Source organism: Lonchura striata, chromosome 12, assembly GCF_050655825.1.
Source record: "Lonchura striata isolate lonStrDom1 chromosome 12, ASM5065582v1, whole genome shotgun sequence".
NCBI classification, from domain to species: Eukaryota; Metazoa; Chordata; class Aves; order Passeriformes; family Estrildidae; genus Lonchura; species Lonchura striata.
In genome coordinates, this window is record NC_140714.1 from 23,788,452 (window position 1) to 23,807,091 (window position 18,640).

An 18,640-nucleotide genomic window follows, 5' to 3' on the forward strand; every position below is an offset into this window, starting at 1 on the left:
TGAGGAATAATTTAAAAGCCCAACCTTTGTAATACAGGATTGAAAAATGCAGGAGGCGATAGCAATGACAATATAAAATACCTGCAGGTTGGCAGATCTAGTTACTTCACTAATTCAAATAATAATAGTTGTGTGGAACTTCATTACTCAGTTAAAAATGTTTAAGGAGAAAAAGAGAAGAATAATGAAACCTGCACAGTACATTAGGCCTAAACTATTCTGGTGTCCTTGGTGTCTCAGAGACACAGGGCTACTGGGCATGGATGGGCTGCTGCCCCACTTCTGCCACTGACAACGAGCAGGAATGGCTGGAGGAGCATTACCTGTTCTGCCTGCTGACCCACCTCTTGTCTCTGAGGGATGAGCAGTCACACCAGTGACTTCCGGCTTGTTCAACTTTCAGTAAAAGGAAAAAAAGAAACACAATTTCAGTCTCACTCATAAAGCAGAATGTGTTCTTCCCTCACTTCCCGTTGCTGCCCTGGCACTATCAGTGAATACTGAACTATTTCACAGTGCCTTTGGAGGTGCCCTTCAAGTCTTGCCTCCAACTCCCCCCATTTTTCCTCCTTCCTTGGAGGAAGAAATTAAGCAGTGGCAGCATTGCAGTTGGAACTGCAGCCCAAGCTACTGAAACCCAGTATATTATATATAGACACATGCTTGGGGCTTTGTTCTGGCTTGCTTTTTCAGCCAGACTGCACATTCCTCATCTGTACATCTGTCTTCAGAAGTTCCTTACTGGCACAGGTTTTAATAGGACAAATTACAATTACTAGAGAGACATAGCACCTTCCACAGAGAGAGAATTTGGTTTGCTGTAGACAGTCATTTACCATTAGAAAACAACACGCTCTAAAGAGTCACTCCAGTACAGCTGCTTTCCTATATCACCCAGCACCTCTCAAGCAGCTGGTAAGAGTCCCTCCAGCTGATGCTACACAGAACAGGCTCAGCCTTGCCAGTGCGGATGGAGTTGTCTCCAGAAATGCTACTTTTGAGTAAGACATAGAATCACAGAATGGTTTAGGTTGAAAAGAACTTCAACACTCATCCCATTCCCTCCCCTGCCAAGTACAGGAATACTTTCCATTAATCCCAGGTTGCTCCAAGCCCCATCCAACCTGGCCTTGGACACTGCTAGGAATGGGACAGCCACAGCTTCTCTGGGTAACCTGTGCCAGGGCCTGGAATAGATACTGATCTAGCACAATGTGCTGCAAATCTGATGACTTCATCAACTTGGAATTTTATCTGAAAAAAACCTAACATGGGGACTCAACTGAGACAGAGTAACCACTGCCCCAGGCTGCCTATTACCTCTTTCCCTGGAGGCTTCCATGGCAGTCTTGCTCTACCAAGCTCAGGAGAAGACAAAAGAAACTATTACAGGAAACAGAAGAAACTCCTGCCAATGGAATGCCTGTCTTTGGCTGCAGCATGTGGACAAGGCAACGGTACTTGAAGTGTTTGCTTTATCCAGGCTGACTTTGAAGGCAGTAATTGCAACCATTCATTTATACTTAAAACTGAAGCAAAATCGCCTTCATTAGAACTAGAATGACTATACCACACATGTGTTTTCCATTCTTAAACTACAAAGAAATTGACACATTTCTGCCTGCTTTGGACAGGGCACAAGAGGAGATGAATTAAAGTATTATACAACTTCTAAACCCAAAAGGAAAATCTGGCTTTCACTAACTAGCATTTCTGAAAAATGAGTTGGGATGCATCTGACAAGAAAAATTTAAGTGAGCTTTCACACTGGAAAGCAGTCAGCAGGCAAAGGTAACGCACCCTGGAACAGAGACAGGAAATGTTTAAGGAAGCAAAAGATCTACATCTGTCCTACCACAGGAGAGTGAGTCCTGAGCTCTGCCATGGGGCCAGCCCTACAGGCTAGCTTTAAGGGATGAAAGGCAGAGCCAGTGGGGAACTGACCAGAGGTGGGCAAGCCAAGACCTCCAAGGGCATGAGGGGCACCAGCGGCTCAGCAGCAGCTTTCACCTCCTGGCCGTTGTCCCGGATGCTATAGCCTTGTTCTCTCCCATCCAGTGCTGGGGCAGGAGCTTGCTCTTCGGGAAAAGGGGATAAGGTACATTCACCGTCACCCTGTTCGGGGGGCACAGAGGTGTCCGGCGTCCCTGCTGATGCTGAAGAAGTTGGAACATATTCCTGGTACAGCAAATTGCGAAGCTTCTCATCAAGGCTTTTAATCGTGTTGTCCACAAAGTCCACCCTGGGGGGGCCCTCGCCATCGGACTCAGCGGTGCTGAGGGGGTTCTGCTGCTGGAGCAGGCTGACCCCTGCCCCAGCCATCCCCGTGCCGCCCTGTGCCATCGGCAGCTGCTGAGACACGGCTAGCGGCATCTGAGTGGGGCTCTGGAGCTGGGACCCCACCAAGCCCAGGGTGTCGGGGCCGGTGGCCGCAGGGAAGGACTGGGTGCCGAAGAGCCCCGCGCTGGGCTGGCCGCCCTCCAGTAGGTGCGGCCCCTGCGGCACTGGCTGCCGCTCCAGCACCGCGGCGTCCGGAAGCGTGGGCAGCGGCCCCGGAGCTGCCGGCGCAGCCGCGGGTGGCCCCACGCTGCAGCAGGCAACCTCCACGTCGGGCACGCACGTCGGCTCGTCCGCCTGCGGCTGCAGGTGCGGGGCCTGGGCCTCAGGGGGCTCCTCCAGCCCCACGGTTCGGGGGGCTGGGGGGCTGGGCTGGGGGTATTCCAGCTGAGCCCTGCTGGCCGTCGCGGGCTCTGCGATGCTTGGGCCAGATGCCAGCGGGGCTGGAGCTGGGAACTCTGGCTGGCTTGCTAAGCTGGCAGGAACTGCTGCAACAGGAGCTGGTGCCAAGGACAGGGTGGCTCCAAGGGGGCTGTCACTGACCCCTGTGTGCAGGGGAAGCTGCTGGCCAGCCCCGAGCCCAGGGGCCTCTGTCACTGCAGAGCTCACCGGCTGGTCATCTGACTGCTCCAGGTCTAGAGAGAAGACAAGCAAAAGATGAACCTTTAAAGGAAAGGAAATTGTTGCCCAGCCCCCTGGTCAGCTGCAGGGACAACCCATTAGCAATTCCCACCAGCAAATAGCTGTTACATACATCAAACGAGAATTTCCAGATTATGCAAAAAATATTTCACTGAGAAGACACTATAGTGATGAGAATTTCAGCTACACCATAGCATAAGGTATAGCTAAAATACTGACACTTTACTGAAACTCAGATAAAGATTCCCAATTTGGTTCAACACCTGGATCATACATAAATGCACAGCTTAACAAAATTAATCATTTTCTTCCTCTTACTAAATCAAGTAAAAGCATCACAACCGACTGAGGTGAGGACAGAAGACAGACAATACAGCAGCTCTGGACAAGACATTTTCTGGAAAGTTTAGAGATACCTGGCCCTTCTGTCTGCTGGGCACTGGGAGGCATTGGGGGAGAAAACTCAGGGGCATCTGTAGTAGGATTTTCCACCACTGGACATATAATAAACCACCTTTTTCCAGTATGCAAAACTAGGGATGAAAAGAAAATAACAAGTAAACACATGAATTTCCATTGTCTCCAGATCATGACTTTGTTTTAATTTCACAGAATGGTTTGGGTTGGAAGAGACCAAAAGGCCATCTAGTTCCAACTCCTTGTTATGAGTAGGGACACCTTCCACTCGAAATTCAAAGGCACTCTTACCGTTTTGCTGATACACAGGTGTCTTCATTTGAGACTGACGTTTCTCCTGTTAAAGAAACAACAGAAGAAATAGCTGGATCAGTGCAAGAGGACCAGCGTCCCACTGATATTGTAAGGTTTAACACAGCAAGAGCATTATTTTTCTAGTTAAGAAACCTTTTTATTTTTTTTATCACAAGATGCAAAAGTAATTTAAGAATCTGGCTGTTAAGAAAAAGGAATCAAACTAGCAATGTGTATTTAGTGTTTCTTACCTCGCTTATTTCCAGCCTATCTGCATCTTGCTGGGGACTTGTTCCCTGGTCAGAACTTCGCTCTCCTTCTGTATCCTCACTGAGCATATCTTCTGCTTTATCAATGATATCCTTCATTTGCTCAATAAAAGTCTCTTTTTCACTTTGCAAGATGAATTCATTCTCCACCTAGAAGGCCACATCAAAATACAGGGGAAAACAGACATTTTTTTCTTAATGCCTCATTCCACAGCTGCCAGACAGCTCAGGCAACAAGCACACATGAGGAGCTTCCTGAAGCAACTGGGAGCACTGAGAGCCCATGGGCAGCCACATCTCACCATGTAAGTAGCAATTTCCTCCGGCGCATCACCATCCAAGTCAAACTTGAACGTCACCATTTTATGATTATGGGTTTCAAGCTGGCACTCCACCATCTTATCCCCTGTGTTACACACCTGCATGCAGAAATCAACAGCCCTTATTCCTGGAAAGCCAAAGGAACCCCAGAGTTGCCCTCCAATAGGTTATACTTGCATTTAATATGGTCAGTTTGGGTCTGTTGGACTTCTCCTGGCGCGAACGAGCACGCGTGGATTTCTTATGCTTCTTTGAAGACTTTCCTTCTTGCTTTCCACTTCCTGTTGCTCCCTCCAAGCTGTCATTCATCTCCTTACCAGAAGCAACATCTGGACTCATGTAGCTTCACAAGGCAAAGGAAGAACAGCCCCAAAATAAAGGCAGAGTCACATACAACAGAGTCATGCATCACATGTAAGCTACAAGAGAGGCTGCAAAAAAGGGCACATTTGCACTTTTTTTTTGGCCCAAACTGAGTCAACTGGAAGATACTCAGTGAGTGAAGGGCACTACTCTACACCAGCCACATACTCTAGCTGCAACACCTACCAAGAAATGATCTATTGATGTTTCTGGCAGTAACACAGCAAAAGTCCCATCACTCTGAATATATCCCTACATCCCCTAATCCCTTCACTTAAGGGGCTCTGACAGTCCCTCTTTGAACTGTACCTCGTTTTCTAAGGTGAAGTTTTCTCAACTCCTGTCTTTCTGCCCTCCCAGCAGAAGGGCAAACAGGTTAGGTTTGCTGTAGAAGGAGGAAAAGAGAAGTTCCATACAGCTGTACATACACCAAGGCTAGGATGCTTCATCCAAATTAAGGAATTAAAAGAGCTGCAAGTGCCAGAATGAGCATACTACACACAGAACACTGTCAGCTTCTCCCTAGACATGCTCCCAGTCCTTCTCCTCCTGATCACATCAGAAAAAACAGCCTCCAAAATGCAAGCATTTCTTACGCCAAAGAGGTGGCAATACCTTTCGCAACTCTGGGACAGAGCTTGGAGTTTGTCCTGTATTGCCTGCTCCTAAAATGCAAGAAAAAGTAATTTAAGCAAACACATTATATTAGCAGATGAAAAACACCTTTAGGAAAGGTTTGGCACCAGTAACTCTAAAACCATTCTGTTTAATCAGTTCTTGGAACCTGGAAATAAAATAAATGTCCTATTTTACCCTTTCAACATCATTTCTGTCCAAGGCACCAACTACTTTTTCAGACAGAGATGCTAACCTGCCAGTTCCCTTCCTCTGCCCACAACAGATGAGATGGTGAAAGGAATAAAACAGTTCTCACCACCGTGGCAAAACCTGAATGAGGGACAATTCCACATCAGCACCCGCTGTCTTTTATTTTTGAATGTATCTGCTAATTTGATTCATTGCTTTGTATAGTTTCCTGAAATATGCTCATTGTGTTTGGCTTAGTGGGAAAATTTCTGAGGAACTTACAAACAAAAGATGAAAATTCATCATTTAAGAACACCACATTTGCATCATGTCCTCTTGTCCTCTATGTGAATTTCCCCTAAAAGCTTCCCTCTTCACTGGCTACAGCTCTGGGACAGACATCATAGCATGATTTTCACATTGGGTAGACTCATTCTCACAGAATTTGTGACAATGCTGCAGGCCCTGCCATAACAAATTTACCATGTATGCACAAACACACACACACACACTCATACAGCTGTGTATATACACTCGCAACAGACACACCCATAAATATATATAATTTTATATATATTTAGAGAAACACATCTATAAAATCCTTCTATAGATGCACAGCTAGAAACAAGCCCCTTGACTGCCACCGCTACACTGAGCACTCAAGCAGTGATGAGCTGGAGTGAAAAGCTCTGAGGGGAACTGGTCAGCACCACTGGTTCTCTGCAGCTAACCAGCCAGGCCCAGTCCTTGGCTGTAAACACCATACGTAAGCCATGCCAAGCTTAAATGCAGTTTCAATAGAACTGCAATATCAATGAACAGTGAGAACACAGACATAATGTATCAATATTCTGGTAAAGCACTTAACCAAGTGCCTTACAAAAACTCTTTTGCCTGACTGGTTCAGGTTGGTTTGGATGCAAGTGCTGGCACGTGCCTGAACACAACAGAAGAGATAATGTCTTGGCAGAGTAGCAACAAAATGTAGTGTTTTGATTATATAGACAGGTATGAAACTTCTCTTACAGTCAAGGAAACTTTAGCAAAGTATGTCAGAAAACCAGCATGGAGAGGATGTGGATTGGGACTTGCTTCATTTCTTAAAGTGAATGGAAGAAAGGGGTTAACTTAGAGATGGACATGAGAATAAAATTAGCAAACCAGTGGTTAAATGTTCTGAGGGATATGAGATGTGAAGAACAGATGTGTGCCTCAGTGGCCATCATTTTCTCAAGAGAACTTGTATCCCCCATATCACAGTGCACAAAAAAAGAGGTTTGTTCATGTTTCCAGAATCTCTAATGGAATGGATCCTTCACTGAATGCACCAGCACTGACCCTGCCATGAGTTGTGCATTCAGAAAAAAGACAGCTGGAGAAGGAATACCTTCACTGATGGATATGCCTGACCCACCCTAGCTTTTCTGGGGAGTCTGCAGGTAAAGCACTGCACACAGGCTCTACCATTCCTGCTACGCTTAACCAACAGGATACAGACATTCACTAGGAAACATCCTACATCACAGCAGAAATGCTGATGCAGTAAGAATTAAACTGCCATTGATGGACAGGAAAAATGGGGAACTAGAATCCATGGTTAGTGTTAGCACAGCCCTTCAGAGCATCTTCTGGAGGCAGCATTGAGTTGTATCTCCAATGGAGTTTCAGGCTGCACTGGGGTCAAGGCATGTGACAAGCCATGGAAACATGGGCAAAACCAAGAGATTAATTTTGGAAAGGTGAAATACATACTTTGGGAGGAAACATATCTCAGAACAGAGACTCAAGAGGAACCACTCTGAATGCAGAATCACAGAGGGACATTTCCAACCAGGAGTGGAGAAAAAAATCAGACTTATTTCCTGAAATCAGGTAGAAATGCCAAAGCTTTTGTTTTCTTTTGTTTTGTTAACAGGCAGCTGAATAAAAGGAAATGTTCTGTGATGTTCTGTCAAGACTGAAGATTAAATGATTATGGGAGTGGGAAGAAAAGTCAAAATAGCAGACGAAGAGCTGACAATTCTATACAGAAAACAATAAAAAGCATCCTGTGTCTGTGACCACAGAGAATTGGGAATGCCTATGAGTATATCTTAAGAAACAAAAATAACAGGGCCACGGCAGACATCAAGGATACAATGCTCAATGAAAATGGGAATAGGGCTCAAACTGAATAGTATGAAGGGCTTCCACAATACAAAGACTCAGATTGTGGAGTAGTTTCTTAAGGCAAATGATGGTTGGTTGAACAAGTGCTCAAGACATTTAAAACAAGACTGGACAAAACATGGGTCAAACTCTACAGAACAACTTCTAACTCACCCACATTGATTTTTGAATTTCTTGATTTCTATCTCTGTGATTGTGCTCAGCTATGGACAAGGAGGTGCTTAGTCCCGCTGCCTCATGAATTCAGTGAGACATTTCTTGAGCTACAACATTAAGGTTCCTTTGGAATAGCCAATTATTTGCTGACCCAGAGCTGCTGGCATCAAGGAGCAGCAGCTCGACACACTAAGGGGATAACCTCCCTTGTGCAACAAGCCTACTGTTTCACATAGGAGTAATGAAGAATATTAAGGCTGAGGCTGGTGAGTTACTTCAGAGGAAAGGCTCTACCTCTTGAGATGTCTCTGTGCCTGCCGTGACAGCTGAGCAGGGAGCTGGGAGCTGCTGGCCCAGTGGCTGGGAAAGATCAGGCTGGAGCTGCAGCAGAGCAGAGGGCTGGAGAGGCAGGCCAGGCTCTATGGGGGCGGGCGGGGCAGCTGTGGCAAGGCTGCCATGGACCTGGGCAAGGCCATCGGGAGCGACGCAGGGCGGCACCAGCTCCGGCTGCAGCTGCAACGGCGGTGACATGACCATGGAGGCTTGCACCGGCAGCACGGGCACCTGGGCTCCAGCTTCTAGAGCAAACTGAGCGTGTCCAGGCACGGGCTGCAACACAATGACAGCTGTTAGCACGCATCTCTGTGCCAAGGGCTCAACACGTACGTGACAAGGAAGCAAAGTCACCGATGTTAATGAAGAAAGGACTCAAACTTTACAGTTTTGAGTTGATTTGGTATGGGTGCTCTCAGTAACAACTACAAAGATAAACTTCCTATGAAATAACCAAATAAATGTTAAGGATTCTTTCTGTACCATTATGACAATGTGCATTGCTCAGGTACTAGTTTACTAGTAGGAAAAGTCACGTAACTCCAGAATGGTTTGTGATAGATGGAACCTCAAAGCTCATCTCATTCCACCCCTTGCCATGGGCAGGGACACCTTCCACTATCCCAGGCTGCACCAAGCCCCATCCAACCTGGCCTTGGACACTTCCAGGGATCCAGGGCAGCCACACCTCCTCTGGGCAACCTGTGCCAGGGCGTAACCTTCCTCACAGCCAAGAATTTCTTCCCAATATCCCATCCATCCCTGCCCTCTGGCAGTGGAAGCCATCCCCTGTGTCCTGTCCCTCCATCCATTCACTCCAGTCCCTCTCCAGGAGCCCCTTTAGGCTCTGAACTCTCCCTGGATTCTTCTCCTTTCCAGGTGAACAGCCCCAGGTCTCCCAGCCTGGCTCCAGAGCAGAGAGGCTCCAGTCCTCAGAGCATCTCCATGGCCTCTTCTGGACTTCTTTTTAAGATCTTAGGTGATGAATTCATTCTCCCGAATACTTTTCTCTGCTTTCAACAACCCCCATTGTCCATGCAAAGAAAAACACATTCTACCCATAACCTAACTTAGGGTATTTTAAGAAATCTGTCAGATATGTAGAACCAGGACCTGGTACAAATGACACAATTAACCCTTTCACTGAATATAAACCAGTGTCCTACTTCAGTTTACTGCAGTTTACACACTGAAGTCCCAACTTAATTCTTGATGTGCCAAGCCCCAAGGCCCCAATCCTACCAACATGTCCATGTGTACAGTGGGAGTTTCACTTATCTCAGTGGATTTCTCCAGTGCATTAAAATAAGTCGAGTGTGTAAGCACTCGGTGGGAACAAAACCCAGGCAACAGGATGGCAACTACCTTAGAGTTTGGGCTGTTATTTCTGTATAACAGTCCTTTTGGGTTGTACATTTAAAAACAGAACATTCTCCTTTTAGGTACATCATGTATTTTTCCAGGGGGACTGAGCTTGTGGAAAGAGGAAGAGGGAAAGAAAGAAGCATATGGAAGAAAAAAAAGACTTTTAGTACTAAGTAAAGTGAGCACAAATTTTAATTTTTTTGAAGTATCATCACATAGAGACTTAAGGCTATTGGAAAATACACTAAAAAAATAAGACTCAGATGAGAACTAGGCCACATGATTTCACTGCTGCATGCTCTCAGCAGCTTCTGGGTATGAGCCAAAACTATTATTCCAGGTTTTAATGTAGATAAAAGTAAAGACAGGATGTGCCTCACAACACCTCGGACTTACATGGCTGCCCAAGGGGGAGTTGTTAGAATGACAAGCGTGGTGCAATGCCACAGAAGGGTGGTTTAATTTTAAATCTTATATTACTAAAATAATTCACAAAATATTTCAATGTCAAATCACAGAATCACAGAATATTCTGACTTGCAAGGCACCCAAAAGGATCATCAAGTGCAGCTCTTAAGCGAATGCCCATACAGATGTACCCAGGCAAAACAAAACTCAGAGGACCTAAACATAAATTGTGAAAACAGCATGGCACTATATACAGAAATACCTCTCCATTAGAAGTCTTCAAATCAAAACAGTGCTTTTAAAAATATTCCTCTGCACATTGTAATAGTTATTTTTTATCCTAAATTCTTCCATTTGCAATTCTTCTACATATATTTGATAGATAATGACTGTGTCAGGATAGTTTGGGAATATCGGCTCTCCAGTTCTGGTATTTGCCATGCTCACTGTGTCCAATGTGCTTGATTCCATTCCCTCTAAAGCCACAAGGAACACTGAGTAACATTCCCAAGCTCCATGCTGCTGACATTCTCAATGACAGCAATCCTGTACAAAATATATGGCTGAAGAGAGAAATTTTAAAACTATGTACTGCTCTGAAGATGCCATGACAGGTTGGGATGGGATGCAACAAATTTTAATTAGTGTGTTATGATGAAGGGATGTGGCAGAATACAGATTTTCTAAATGCTTTATTAACAGGTTGAGTGCCTTCTCCTGCTCTGGTCAGACCGTGTTTCACATTGACATATCACAGATGTGGCAAGAGAAGTATTTACAGACTCTCAGTCCTGAGGCAGTTTCTGTGTAAATACTTCTTGAGCTCATTTGTGCTTCATTTTTTTCAAGGGGGAAAGGGTCTGCAGCTAGAGCTAGAATCCATCCCTGCCCTGCAAGTCTGACAGTGCTCTTCCACAGAGCACTCTTTCCAGTGCTCTCTTTCCACTTTTCTCCCCAGAGTCCTTAGCAGAGGGCCACTTCCCTTTGCTGTTTTAAACATGTTCTACACCAAAACAACTCCACTGCTCCCACCAGCTCCCCTGTATTTGCTGTGTGTACCCAGCAGCCCCTGCATCCCACATGGACCAGCTACAGGCACTGGCAAGGCTGGTACACCCTCCTGACCTGGGAGAACCACAGCTCACACTTCCCAAGATCTGAGACCAAGAAGGAAGAGGAAATTCAGAAAGTGCTCTGCTCATTTACTGTCCAAAGCTAGCTGTATTATGCCCTATAGCCTTGATAACCCTGTCCTTGCCTGAGGATATTACCTGTTACCCCACAGCTCACAGCTTCAGCCACCACCTCCAGAACTGAGGGCAAGAAGTCAACAAAACATCTCAAGAACAAGGATTAACACTGGCGAGGAAGAGAGCCCCAGGAAGGGCAGTACCCTGGAGCACCCTGCAGCGCAGGTCCCCGCGCTGGGCGGATTTACCTGGTGAGCCGGCTCAGGAGGGTGGATGACGCTCGGCTGCAGGGCTGGAGGAGGTGGCTGTGGCTGGGACACGGGCTGGGAGCTCGGCGCGTCGCTGGGCAGCCGCGGCTGGAAGGCGGGCTGGAACACGGGCTGCGGCAGCGGCGGCACCGCGCCGTGCGGCGGCACCCCTGGCGGCGCCACCGCCAGCAGCGGGATGGTGGCCGTCGGCATGTTTGGCACAATGGGCTGGCAGGGTAGGACCAGAGAAGCCACGGTGGTGTGAGGCAGGTTGACAGCCTGCATAGGCAGGGCGGGAGAGTTAGGTGCCATGGGCAGCGCGGGGTTCATGGGCAGGCTGGGCAGGATCACGGCTGGAGCAAAGTACTGGGAGGGAGCAGGAATGGGGGGCACGCTTGCAGGAGGGATGTCGGACAGATTTGGAGGAAGACTGTCTAGTCCTGCCAGAGGAGTAATTGCAGGAATGACAGGAAATGGAGGAATCTGAAAAAAAATACAATATTGCATAAATTGCCAGTGCTTTCACTGATGGTATAAAGCAGTTCATTTGCAACACAAGTCTCTAAAAACCACCTGTGCCAGAAGGGTAATTATGTCTGTTTGTTAATCACTTCCATTCATTCCCTGAGATTCACAAGCAGTACTAAAAACTGATTTATGCTTAAATCATTATTAAAAGCAAAAAAAACAACATTTGAGGGGGACACTTTTATACCTTAGAAGCTTAAGAAGCTTACGCCAGCTTAGAAGCTGGTGTACTTCTAACACCAGCTTGAAGCCTTCAAGCAACATCCTAATTAAAAGCTGCTTTCATTTTAACAGAAATTAAAAGGAATTGGGCCAGACATAACACAAAACTCTTTCATGCAAAATTAAGTGGGGCAATTTAAACCCTTGTTTTCGAACAAGCTTCAACTCAGGCAGCATGGAAGAGCCCAGAAAAAGAGTTTTAACAAGCAAAACCTCCCAGTGATGGAGCAGACATCAGCATCATGGCAGCAGTTTACTCCTGCCCTTTGGCAGAAGCTGCTTCATGTTATGGTGCCTGTCACTACCAAATATGGTGACAGCACCATCCACCTTCCTAGACCAAGGGAAGGGTTTGTCCCTGCTCCAGAGAACAGACCCAGAGCAAACAGAGGTGTTGGGGGAAGTGGTGAAGTCAGGAGATCAGAAAATGGCAATAAAAACAGACAACTGCTCATGCCCTCAAGCCTGGGATGGGGAAGATATTGTGCCAGAGGGGACAGTCCAAAAGACCAAACCAACCCCAAAAAAATTACTCCCATTTTGGAGCTGCCATTAACTGGATGGCACAGACTTGGACACAAAGGAGATTCTGATTCACCAAACAAATAACAGAGAAACATGAAGGAATTAGGAAAGAGCAAGAATATTCTTATCGCCTAATTAAACTGGCACGCAGTCAAAATAGCTACACAAAACCTGTAAATCATGTTAATTATTAGCTGGAAATCTCTCCTCAAATAGCTGTGCTCACAGGCTTTCCTTACCTGGGAAGGGGCCACAGGCGGGAGCTGCGGCACGGTGGAGATCTGCAGGGGCTTCAGGGGGGTGCTGCTAGCGGGCACCTGCGAGCCCTGCGCCGGGAATGGCGGCAGCAGGTGGGGGGCGGGCGGCAGCGGGCACACGGGCTGGCTGCTGAGCACCTGCTGCAGCGAGGCTGCCTGCGCCATGGGCTGCTGCTGCGGGGACAAGAAGGAAAAGGTTACTGCTTGCGTACTGCAAAAGAACCAGACGGCCGGCCAAGCTCCTCATCTCTCCCTAGCTCACTCTCAGGACACACCTGGCACTTGGAGTACAGAATCACAGGCTCATTAAGATTGGAAAACACCTGTAAGATCACTGAGTCCAACCACTAACCCAGCACTGGAAGGTCCACCATTAAAACATGTCCTCATGTGCCACATCAAGATGTTTTTTGAACATTTTTGAACATTCAAGGGATGGTGATTCCCCCACTCCCCATGGTAGCCTATTCCAATGTTTAACCACTATTTCAGTGATGAAAGTTTTGCTGATATCCAACCTAAACCTTCCCCAGCACAATTTGAGGTCATTCTCTCTCATCCTGTCCCTGTTCCCTGGGAGCAGAGCCTAACCCTTCCCTGGCTGCCCCCTCTTCTCTGGGAGTTGTGCAGAGTCAGAAGGTTCTCCCTGAGCCCCCTTTTCTCCAGGCATGGAGCCCCTTTCACAGCTCCATTCCTTGCCTTGGTCATGCTCCAGCCCCTCAGGATGTGCTCCAGCAGGGACAGCTCCCAGGAGAGATGAGCACTCTTAATTCAAACACCGCACAGGAGACCACGTTTAAAACACATTTAAATGCAAGATACAGTACCTAAAATTACAAGTGCTAATTGTCTTGGAGAGGCTATTTGTAATGACTCAGACTCTTTATTTAACTCCCAGAGATTGTTCCAGTTGGTCCTGTGAAATCCCCACCCACAAACTTCCAAGATACAGTTGATACCCAGCTCATCCTGGCAAGCACAAGTTGCTACATAATGGAGCAGGCACGGAAAATACAACACGTATTACCTGAGACACAATCAACCACAATAATTGCAGTAAAAGCTAGGTTCCAGGTATTTCTGATGTACTGTAGCAAAAATGTGGTAGCCATAAAAGCAGCTTTACTTTTCCAGAGAAAGCAGTGCTCCCCTGGCCTGCGAGGCTTTAGACAGCAGAACAGAGAAAAACTTGCATTAAAGCTGGAATCATCAGTAACAAACCCCCACATTTTATGTGCTATTGGCATCTTCTTCTTCAGTTCCTCTAATTAGCTCTGAAATACTTCAAAAACCCTTCTGGTTCAAAAGCATGACCCTGAGGCATAGGCTGGGACCACAGGTAAGTCTGGTGGCTTCACCAGGCCCTGCAGCACCCAGAACCTCTGCCATCTCATGTTTTGGGAAAGATGTGGCATCTCCCCATTGACAATCCCAAATGCATGGGAACAGCAGCGCGGGGTCTGGCGTGATTCTGGTGATGGGACAGAGCAAACTGGCCAAGATTGAGGCACCTGAACACTGTCTGAGGGATGGAGGGGGCCCACCTGGGATGGGAGGGACTCCACTCACCCCATGGAGGAGCTCCTGCAGGACCAAGCCCCAGCTCCAGGGTGGGAGAGCCACATGCCCACAGCACCGGGCTGGAGCTCATAAAGCTATCAGCTCCCAGAGCCAGCTCTGCTCTTGCACTCCAGCTGGGTTAATCTGCAGCTCAAACAGCTACCCACAGTTCACCACAGGGACAGAGGGCACTGGCACTTGTGGCTCAGCCACCTCCCACTCCAAGAGACATGGCATTAGAGCAGGAAAACCGTGCTCATTAGAGCAGGAAAACTGTGGTGCTTCCTAAAACCTTCCTCTCAAATCCAGCTTGTGTATTTAAAAATGCTTGTGAGTTGGGTAAGGCATAGGGAAGGGAAAATATGCAGACAGATTAGGTAACTTTGCCTCATTATAACTTTAGCAGTGTAAATGCATGGACACTCAAATTGGAAAAGTAAATAAAAGTCAGGAGATACAACATTGATGCCACATGTCTGACCTACCAGTGCATATTGATACAAGATCAAAACAATTCACTCTGTAGGTAGATGAATTTCTCACCCTAGTTTCCATTCTTCTGCTGTCCTACCCCACCCTCCTTAGCATGGACATTCACAGGACACTGCTGTCTCTGAGGAACATAGGTACTCTGGGATGTTTTGCAGAGAAACTTGAGACACCTTCCACTGTCCCTGGGTACTCTAAGCCCTGTCCAACCTGGCCTTGGAATCTTCCAGGAACCCAGGGGCAGCCACAGCTTCTCTGGGCACCCTGTGTGAAGCAGAGCAACCACAGGGAAGGACTGAGATAGACACGGCTCCATGGCAGAGCCCAGCTCTCACCTGCTGGCCGGCCAGCACGGGCGGCGGCGCCTGCCCCATTGGGAGCGAGGCCACGGTGCTGGGGACCACGGGGAATGGCATCGCTGGCTCCTGGTAGTGCTGGGGCACCACAGCAGGTGTGGCTGGCACTGCAGGCAGGACAGGCTGCAGAGAGACAGCAGCATGAGGGACAGACGGTTCCACAGATAGAGCAACCACAGCTTCTCTGGGAAACCTCTTCCAGGGCCTCCCCACCCTCACAGGGAACCATTCCCTCTCAATATCCCATCTATCCCTGCCCTCTGGCAGTGGGAAGCCATTCCCTGTGTCCTGTCCCTCTATCCATTGTCCCCAGTCCTTCTCCAGCTCTTCTGGAGGTGCCTTAGGCCCTGGAAAGGGCTCTGAGGTCTTCCTGGAGCCTTCTCCTCTCCAGGTGAGCACCCCCAGCTCTCCCAGGCTGGCTCCAGAGTAGAGGGGCTCCAGCCGCCAGAGCGCATCTTTGTTGCCTCCTCTGGACACACTCAACAGGTCCATGTCCTTCTTGTGCTTTGCTGCAAAGCCACTAATGCAGTTCAGTGCCAACACACTGACAAGAGACTGAGCAGGTCACGATGTGCAGAGGTGAGTGAGGAATACATACACATACCCCTGGCACCCATATCCTCTGGGAACAAGAGCATAAATGATAATATGAAATATGACCCAGGATACAGAACTATTTGAAAAAGCTTTGGACTTACTGCTGAGGGCTGCTGGTAGTGGCCAAGCTGGGGGAGGCTGTGGGGCACAGGCTGGCCCTCACTCAGGGGGGGGCTGTACACCCTCTGGATGGCAGGAGGGACAGTGTCTGGCAGGGACGAGTAGATGACGCTTTGCTGGCTGCTCTGTGAGTCTGAATAAACTGTGGAGCCCTGGCCACTGTCAAACGTGCTGTCAGCTGGAAAAACAGACATTTGTATTAGAAGTTCAACAGCTCCCCATGTTCAAGTGATTATTTTAGAGCAAGGTAACCATGGTTTATGTAATTATAATTTTTACTACTCTAGCCCTTTCTTTATATAAATAAATTATACAACATCATTATTATTCTCTACAAAAGGCACACACTGCTTCTCTTAAGCCAAGACCCATCGCCATGGATTTCTGCACACACTGATATTTCAGGCACATTACTATATCCTTTAAAGGGCATATGGTTGACATTTAAGAATTGCAGATGCTTATAGATTTTGTAGGATGAAAGGAGAGGAAACCCCAATTGTCATGTTCAGAGCAGATCATGGGGTCTTTTAGAGTTCCATCTTTCAGGGATGCACTGACTTTAACACTGCTTTTATTAGCAGCACTGAAAATTACAAAATCTTCTCTGGTGTAAGCTGTATTTTAGTTCAGCAAGTCATGCTGTGCTTGACTGTAGTGCAATTAAAGTAAGACACAAACTCCTGTGCAGGTTCCAGTGGGTTTGGCACACTCGGCTCTGTGGGAGTTTCTCATGGAGCATTTGTCCAGTTAACCTGTGGAACTGCCCAGTTATGGGCACTGGGCAAGCACTGGGTCCTTTGGGAACTGGAAATATTGGTATTACTGACTTAAAAAAAAATATTTTCACAACTTTTAAAGTGTGTAAAATAAAAGTGCCCAACTCTGTTTCAGCCTAAGTTACTGCTTTCTTCACTTGAGAAAGGAAGTGAGACAACCAGACTGCAGCTAGATGCATCCCAAGGACAAATAGCTTCTAATAGGGATTTAAAATTCAAAACAGAAAGAAAACTGCAACACAGTTTCAAAAACCATTTTAAGTTACAGCTAAACTTAAATACTATTTCTTTTCCCAACACCTTCCACTGTCTCTTTTTTCCGTATTCTAAATAAAGTTTTACTTATTTGGCTTTTAAATAACAGATTATTTTTCAATAGCACCAGAGATTACATTTCTCTTCAATACTCCCAAGCTGTTACTCTCCCAACTGCTTTTTTTTTTTTTTCCAAAATTAAATTCCCCTCTCTATTTATTCAATTCATTTTGGAAGAGCCAACAAAGCCCTACTCTCATGATGGGATTTCTGCTGCATTAACATTCTGTTTTATTACAAACAATTATTGCGGACCTCAAAGGAAAAAAAAAGGAGAGTCTAATGGTAGAGGGCTGAACCTGTGAGTCAGTCTCAGGTTTTTACAGAATGCACATTGCACACATTAAGTTATTAATTTCACTTTTACATTTAATCTCAAATTATATGAATGAGGGCCATCCTAATTTATAGAGGTCCTATGCTAAGAAAATGTTCAAATAATCTGATAGCAAATTGCCAAATACCAAGTTCTGGTTAAAAGTTGAGGAGGAGTAGGAAATAAATTGTGGGGGTTATATTTAGTATAACATTTTGCCAACTCATGTCCAGCACAGCCATGGGAAGCACAAGTCTCTTCATTGCATTCATTCAGCACTAGAAACAAAGAGCCATAATTGCAGTGTTCCTTAAAGGAATTAGCATGAAATAAGTGCATGATCCCAAAAAATGAAATGAGCTCATTTTAGCTTGAGATAAAGAGCTTTGTGAATGTGGCAATATTGTGTTGTATGCAAATGTAGCTATTTCTCATACCATGTAAAGGGATTTTTCCTGTACAGGTACACATGGATATTTCAGTATTCGAAGCAGACCTCAATATAGCCCTTTATAAAACGCCTGAACTGAAGCAGCAGCTGTCTTGCTAAAAGTAATGCATCTTTGACTTAAATGTGCTTATGTACAAGCCCAGAATGGTAAAACAGCAACTCTGTAATCATTGTTTAGTACCAAAATATATAGAGTTATATAGAGATATCTACATAATACTGTTTTCTTTAAACTTCATTGCTTTCAAAATTATCATGCATCTGTCCCAGATGTTTGTGGGTTTTGGGCTACTGTGCAAAACCAGCCACATCAGTTCATCTGAGTTCAGGTCACTTTGTGTTTCCCCTCAGATATTCATCCCTGTGTGCCCATGAAGCCAATGTGGGACTTACAAGCGACAGAGGTGACGCTGGTGGGCAGGTTCTGCTGGAAGGGGTGTTGGTCTGCCTCCGGCTCCTCAGGCTCCGACAGGATGTGGTGGCCCGTGTGGGACAGGTAGGTGACCTGGACCTGCTGTGCCTGTGGCGCCTTCAGCTTATCCAGGCATTCCGAGTCGCGGCGCTCCTCCGACTGCATCCTGGGCCAGATGCGCTCCCTCCTCCAGAGGATCAGCGCCACTCGGTCACGGATGGACTTGGCCACGATCTTGAGATCATTCTCGTGGAAAAACCCCGAGTCAATCTGCAGAGGAGCACACACTTAGCAAGGTTCTGAGCGCATGGTTGGGCACACAAGCACGCAAACGATACTGGAACCTCTTCCCAGCAAAGAAAACATCCTATTGAAACAACACAAATTTATATAA

At 46.6% G+C, this 18,640-nt stretch overlaps 1 protein-coding gene across 28 annotated transcripts in view; it reads right to left on the minus strand.

The window, feature by feature from the left end:
* WNK2 (WNK lysine deficient protein kinase 2) overlaps nucleotides 1–18,640 on the minus strand; it is a 99,001-nt gene that overhangs the window by 27,260 nt on the left and 53,101 nt on the right. For 13 of the 28 annotated variants that reach the window (XM_085590877.1, XM_085590868.1, XM_085590872.1 and 10 more), the window contains exons 7-20: nucleotides 18,228–18,516; nucleotides 15,955–16,151; nucleotides 15,236–15,379; nucleotides 12,834–13,025; nucleotides 11,320–11,802; nucleotides 8,070–8,384; nucleotides 5,259–5,308; nucleotides 4,458–4,623; nucleotides 4,262–4,378; nucleotides 3,942–4,109; nucleotides 3,688–3,733; nucleotides 3,396–3,512; nucleotides 1,945–2,972; nucleotides 324–396 (exon numbers count right to left, since the gene is read on the minus strand). In XM_085590877.1, coding sequence (XP_085447003.1) covers nucleotides 324–396; nucleotides 1,945–2,972; nucleotides 3,396–3,512; nucleotides 3,688–3,733; nucleotides 3,942–4,109; nucleotides 4,262–4,378; nucleotides 4,458–4,623; nucleotides 5,259–5,308; nucleotides 8,070–8,384; nucleotides 11,320–11,802; nucleotides 12,834–13,025; nucleotides 15,236–15,379; nucleotides 15,955–16,151; nucleotides 18,228–18,516 — 3,385 coding nt within the window. The remainder of the gene's footprint in view (nucleotides 1–323; nucleotides 397–1,944; nucleotides 2,973–3,395; nucleotides 3,513–3,687; nucleotides 3,734–3,941; nucleotides 4,110–4,261; nucleotides 4,379–4,457; nucleotides 4,624–5,258; nucleotides 5,309–8,069; nucleotides 8,385–11,319; nucleotides 11,803–12,833; nucleotides 13,026–15,235; nucleotides 15,380–15,954; nucleotides 16,152–18,227; nucleotides 18,517–18,640) is intronic. The other 15 variants (XM_085590878.1, XM_085590874.1, XM_077786035.2 and 12 more) reach the window with 8 other exon arrangements.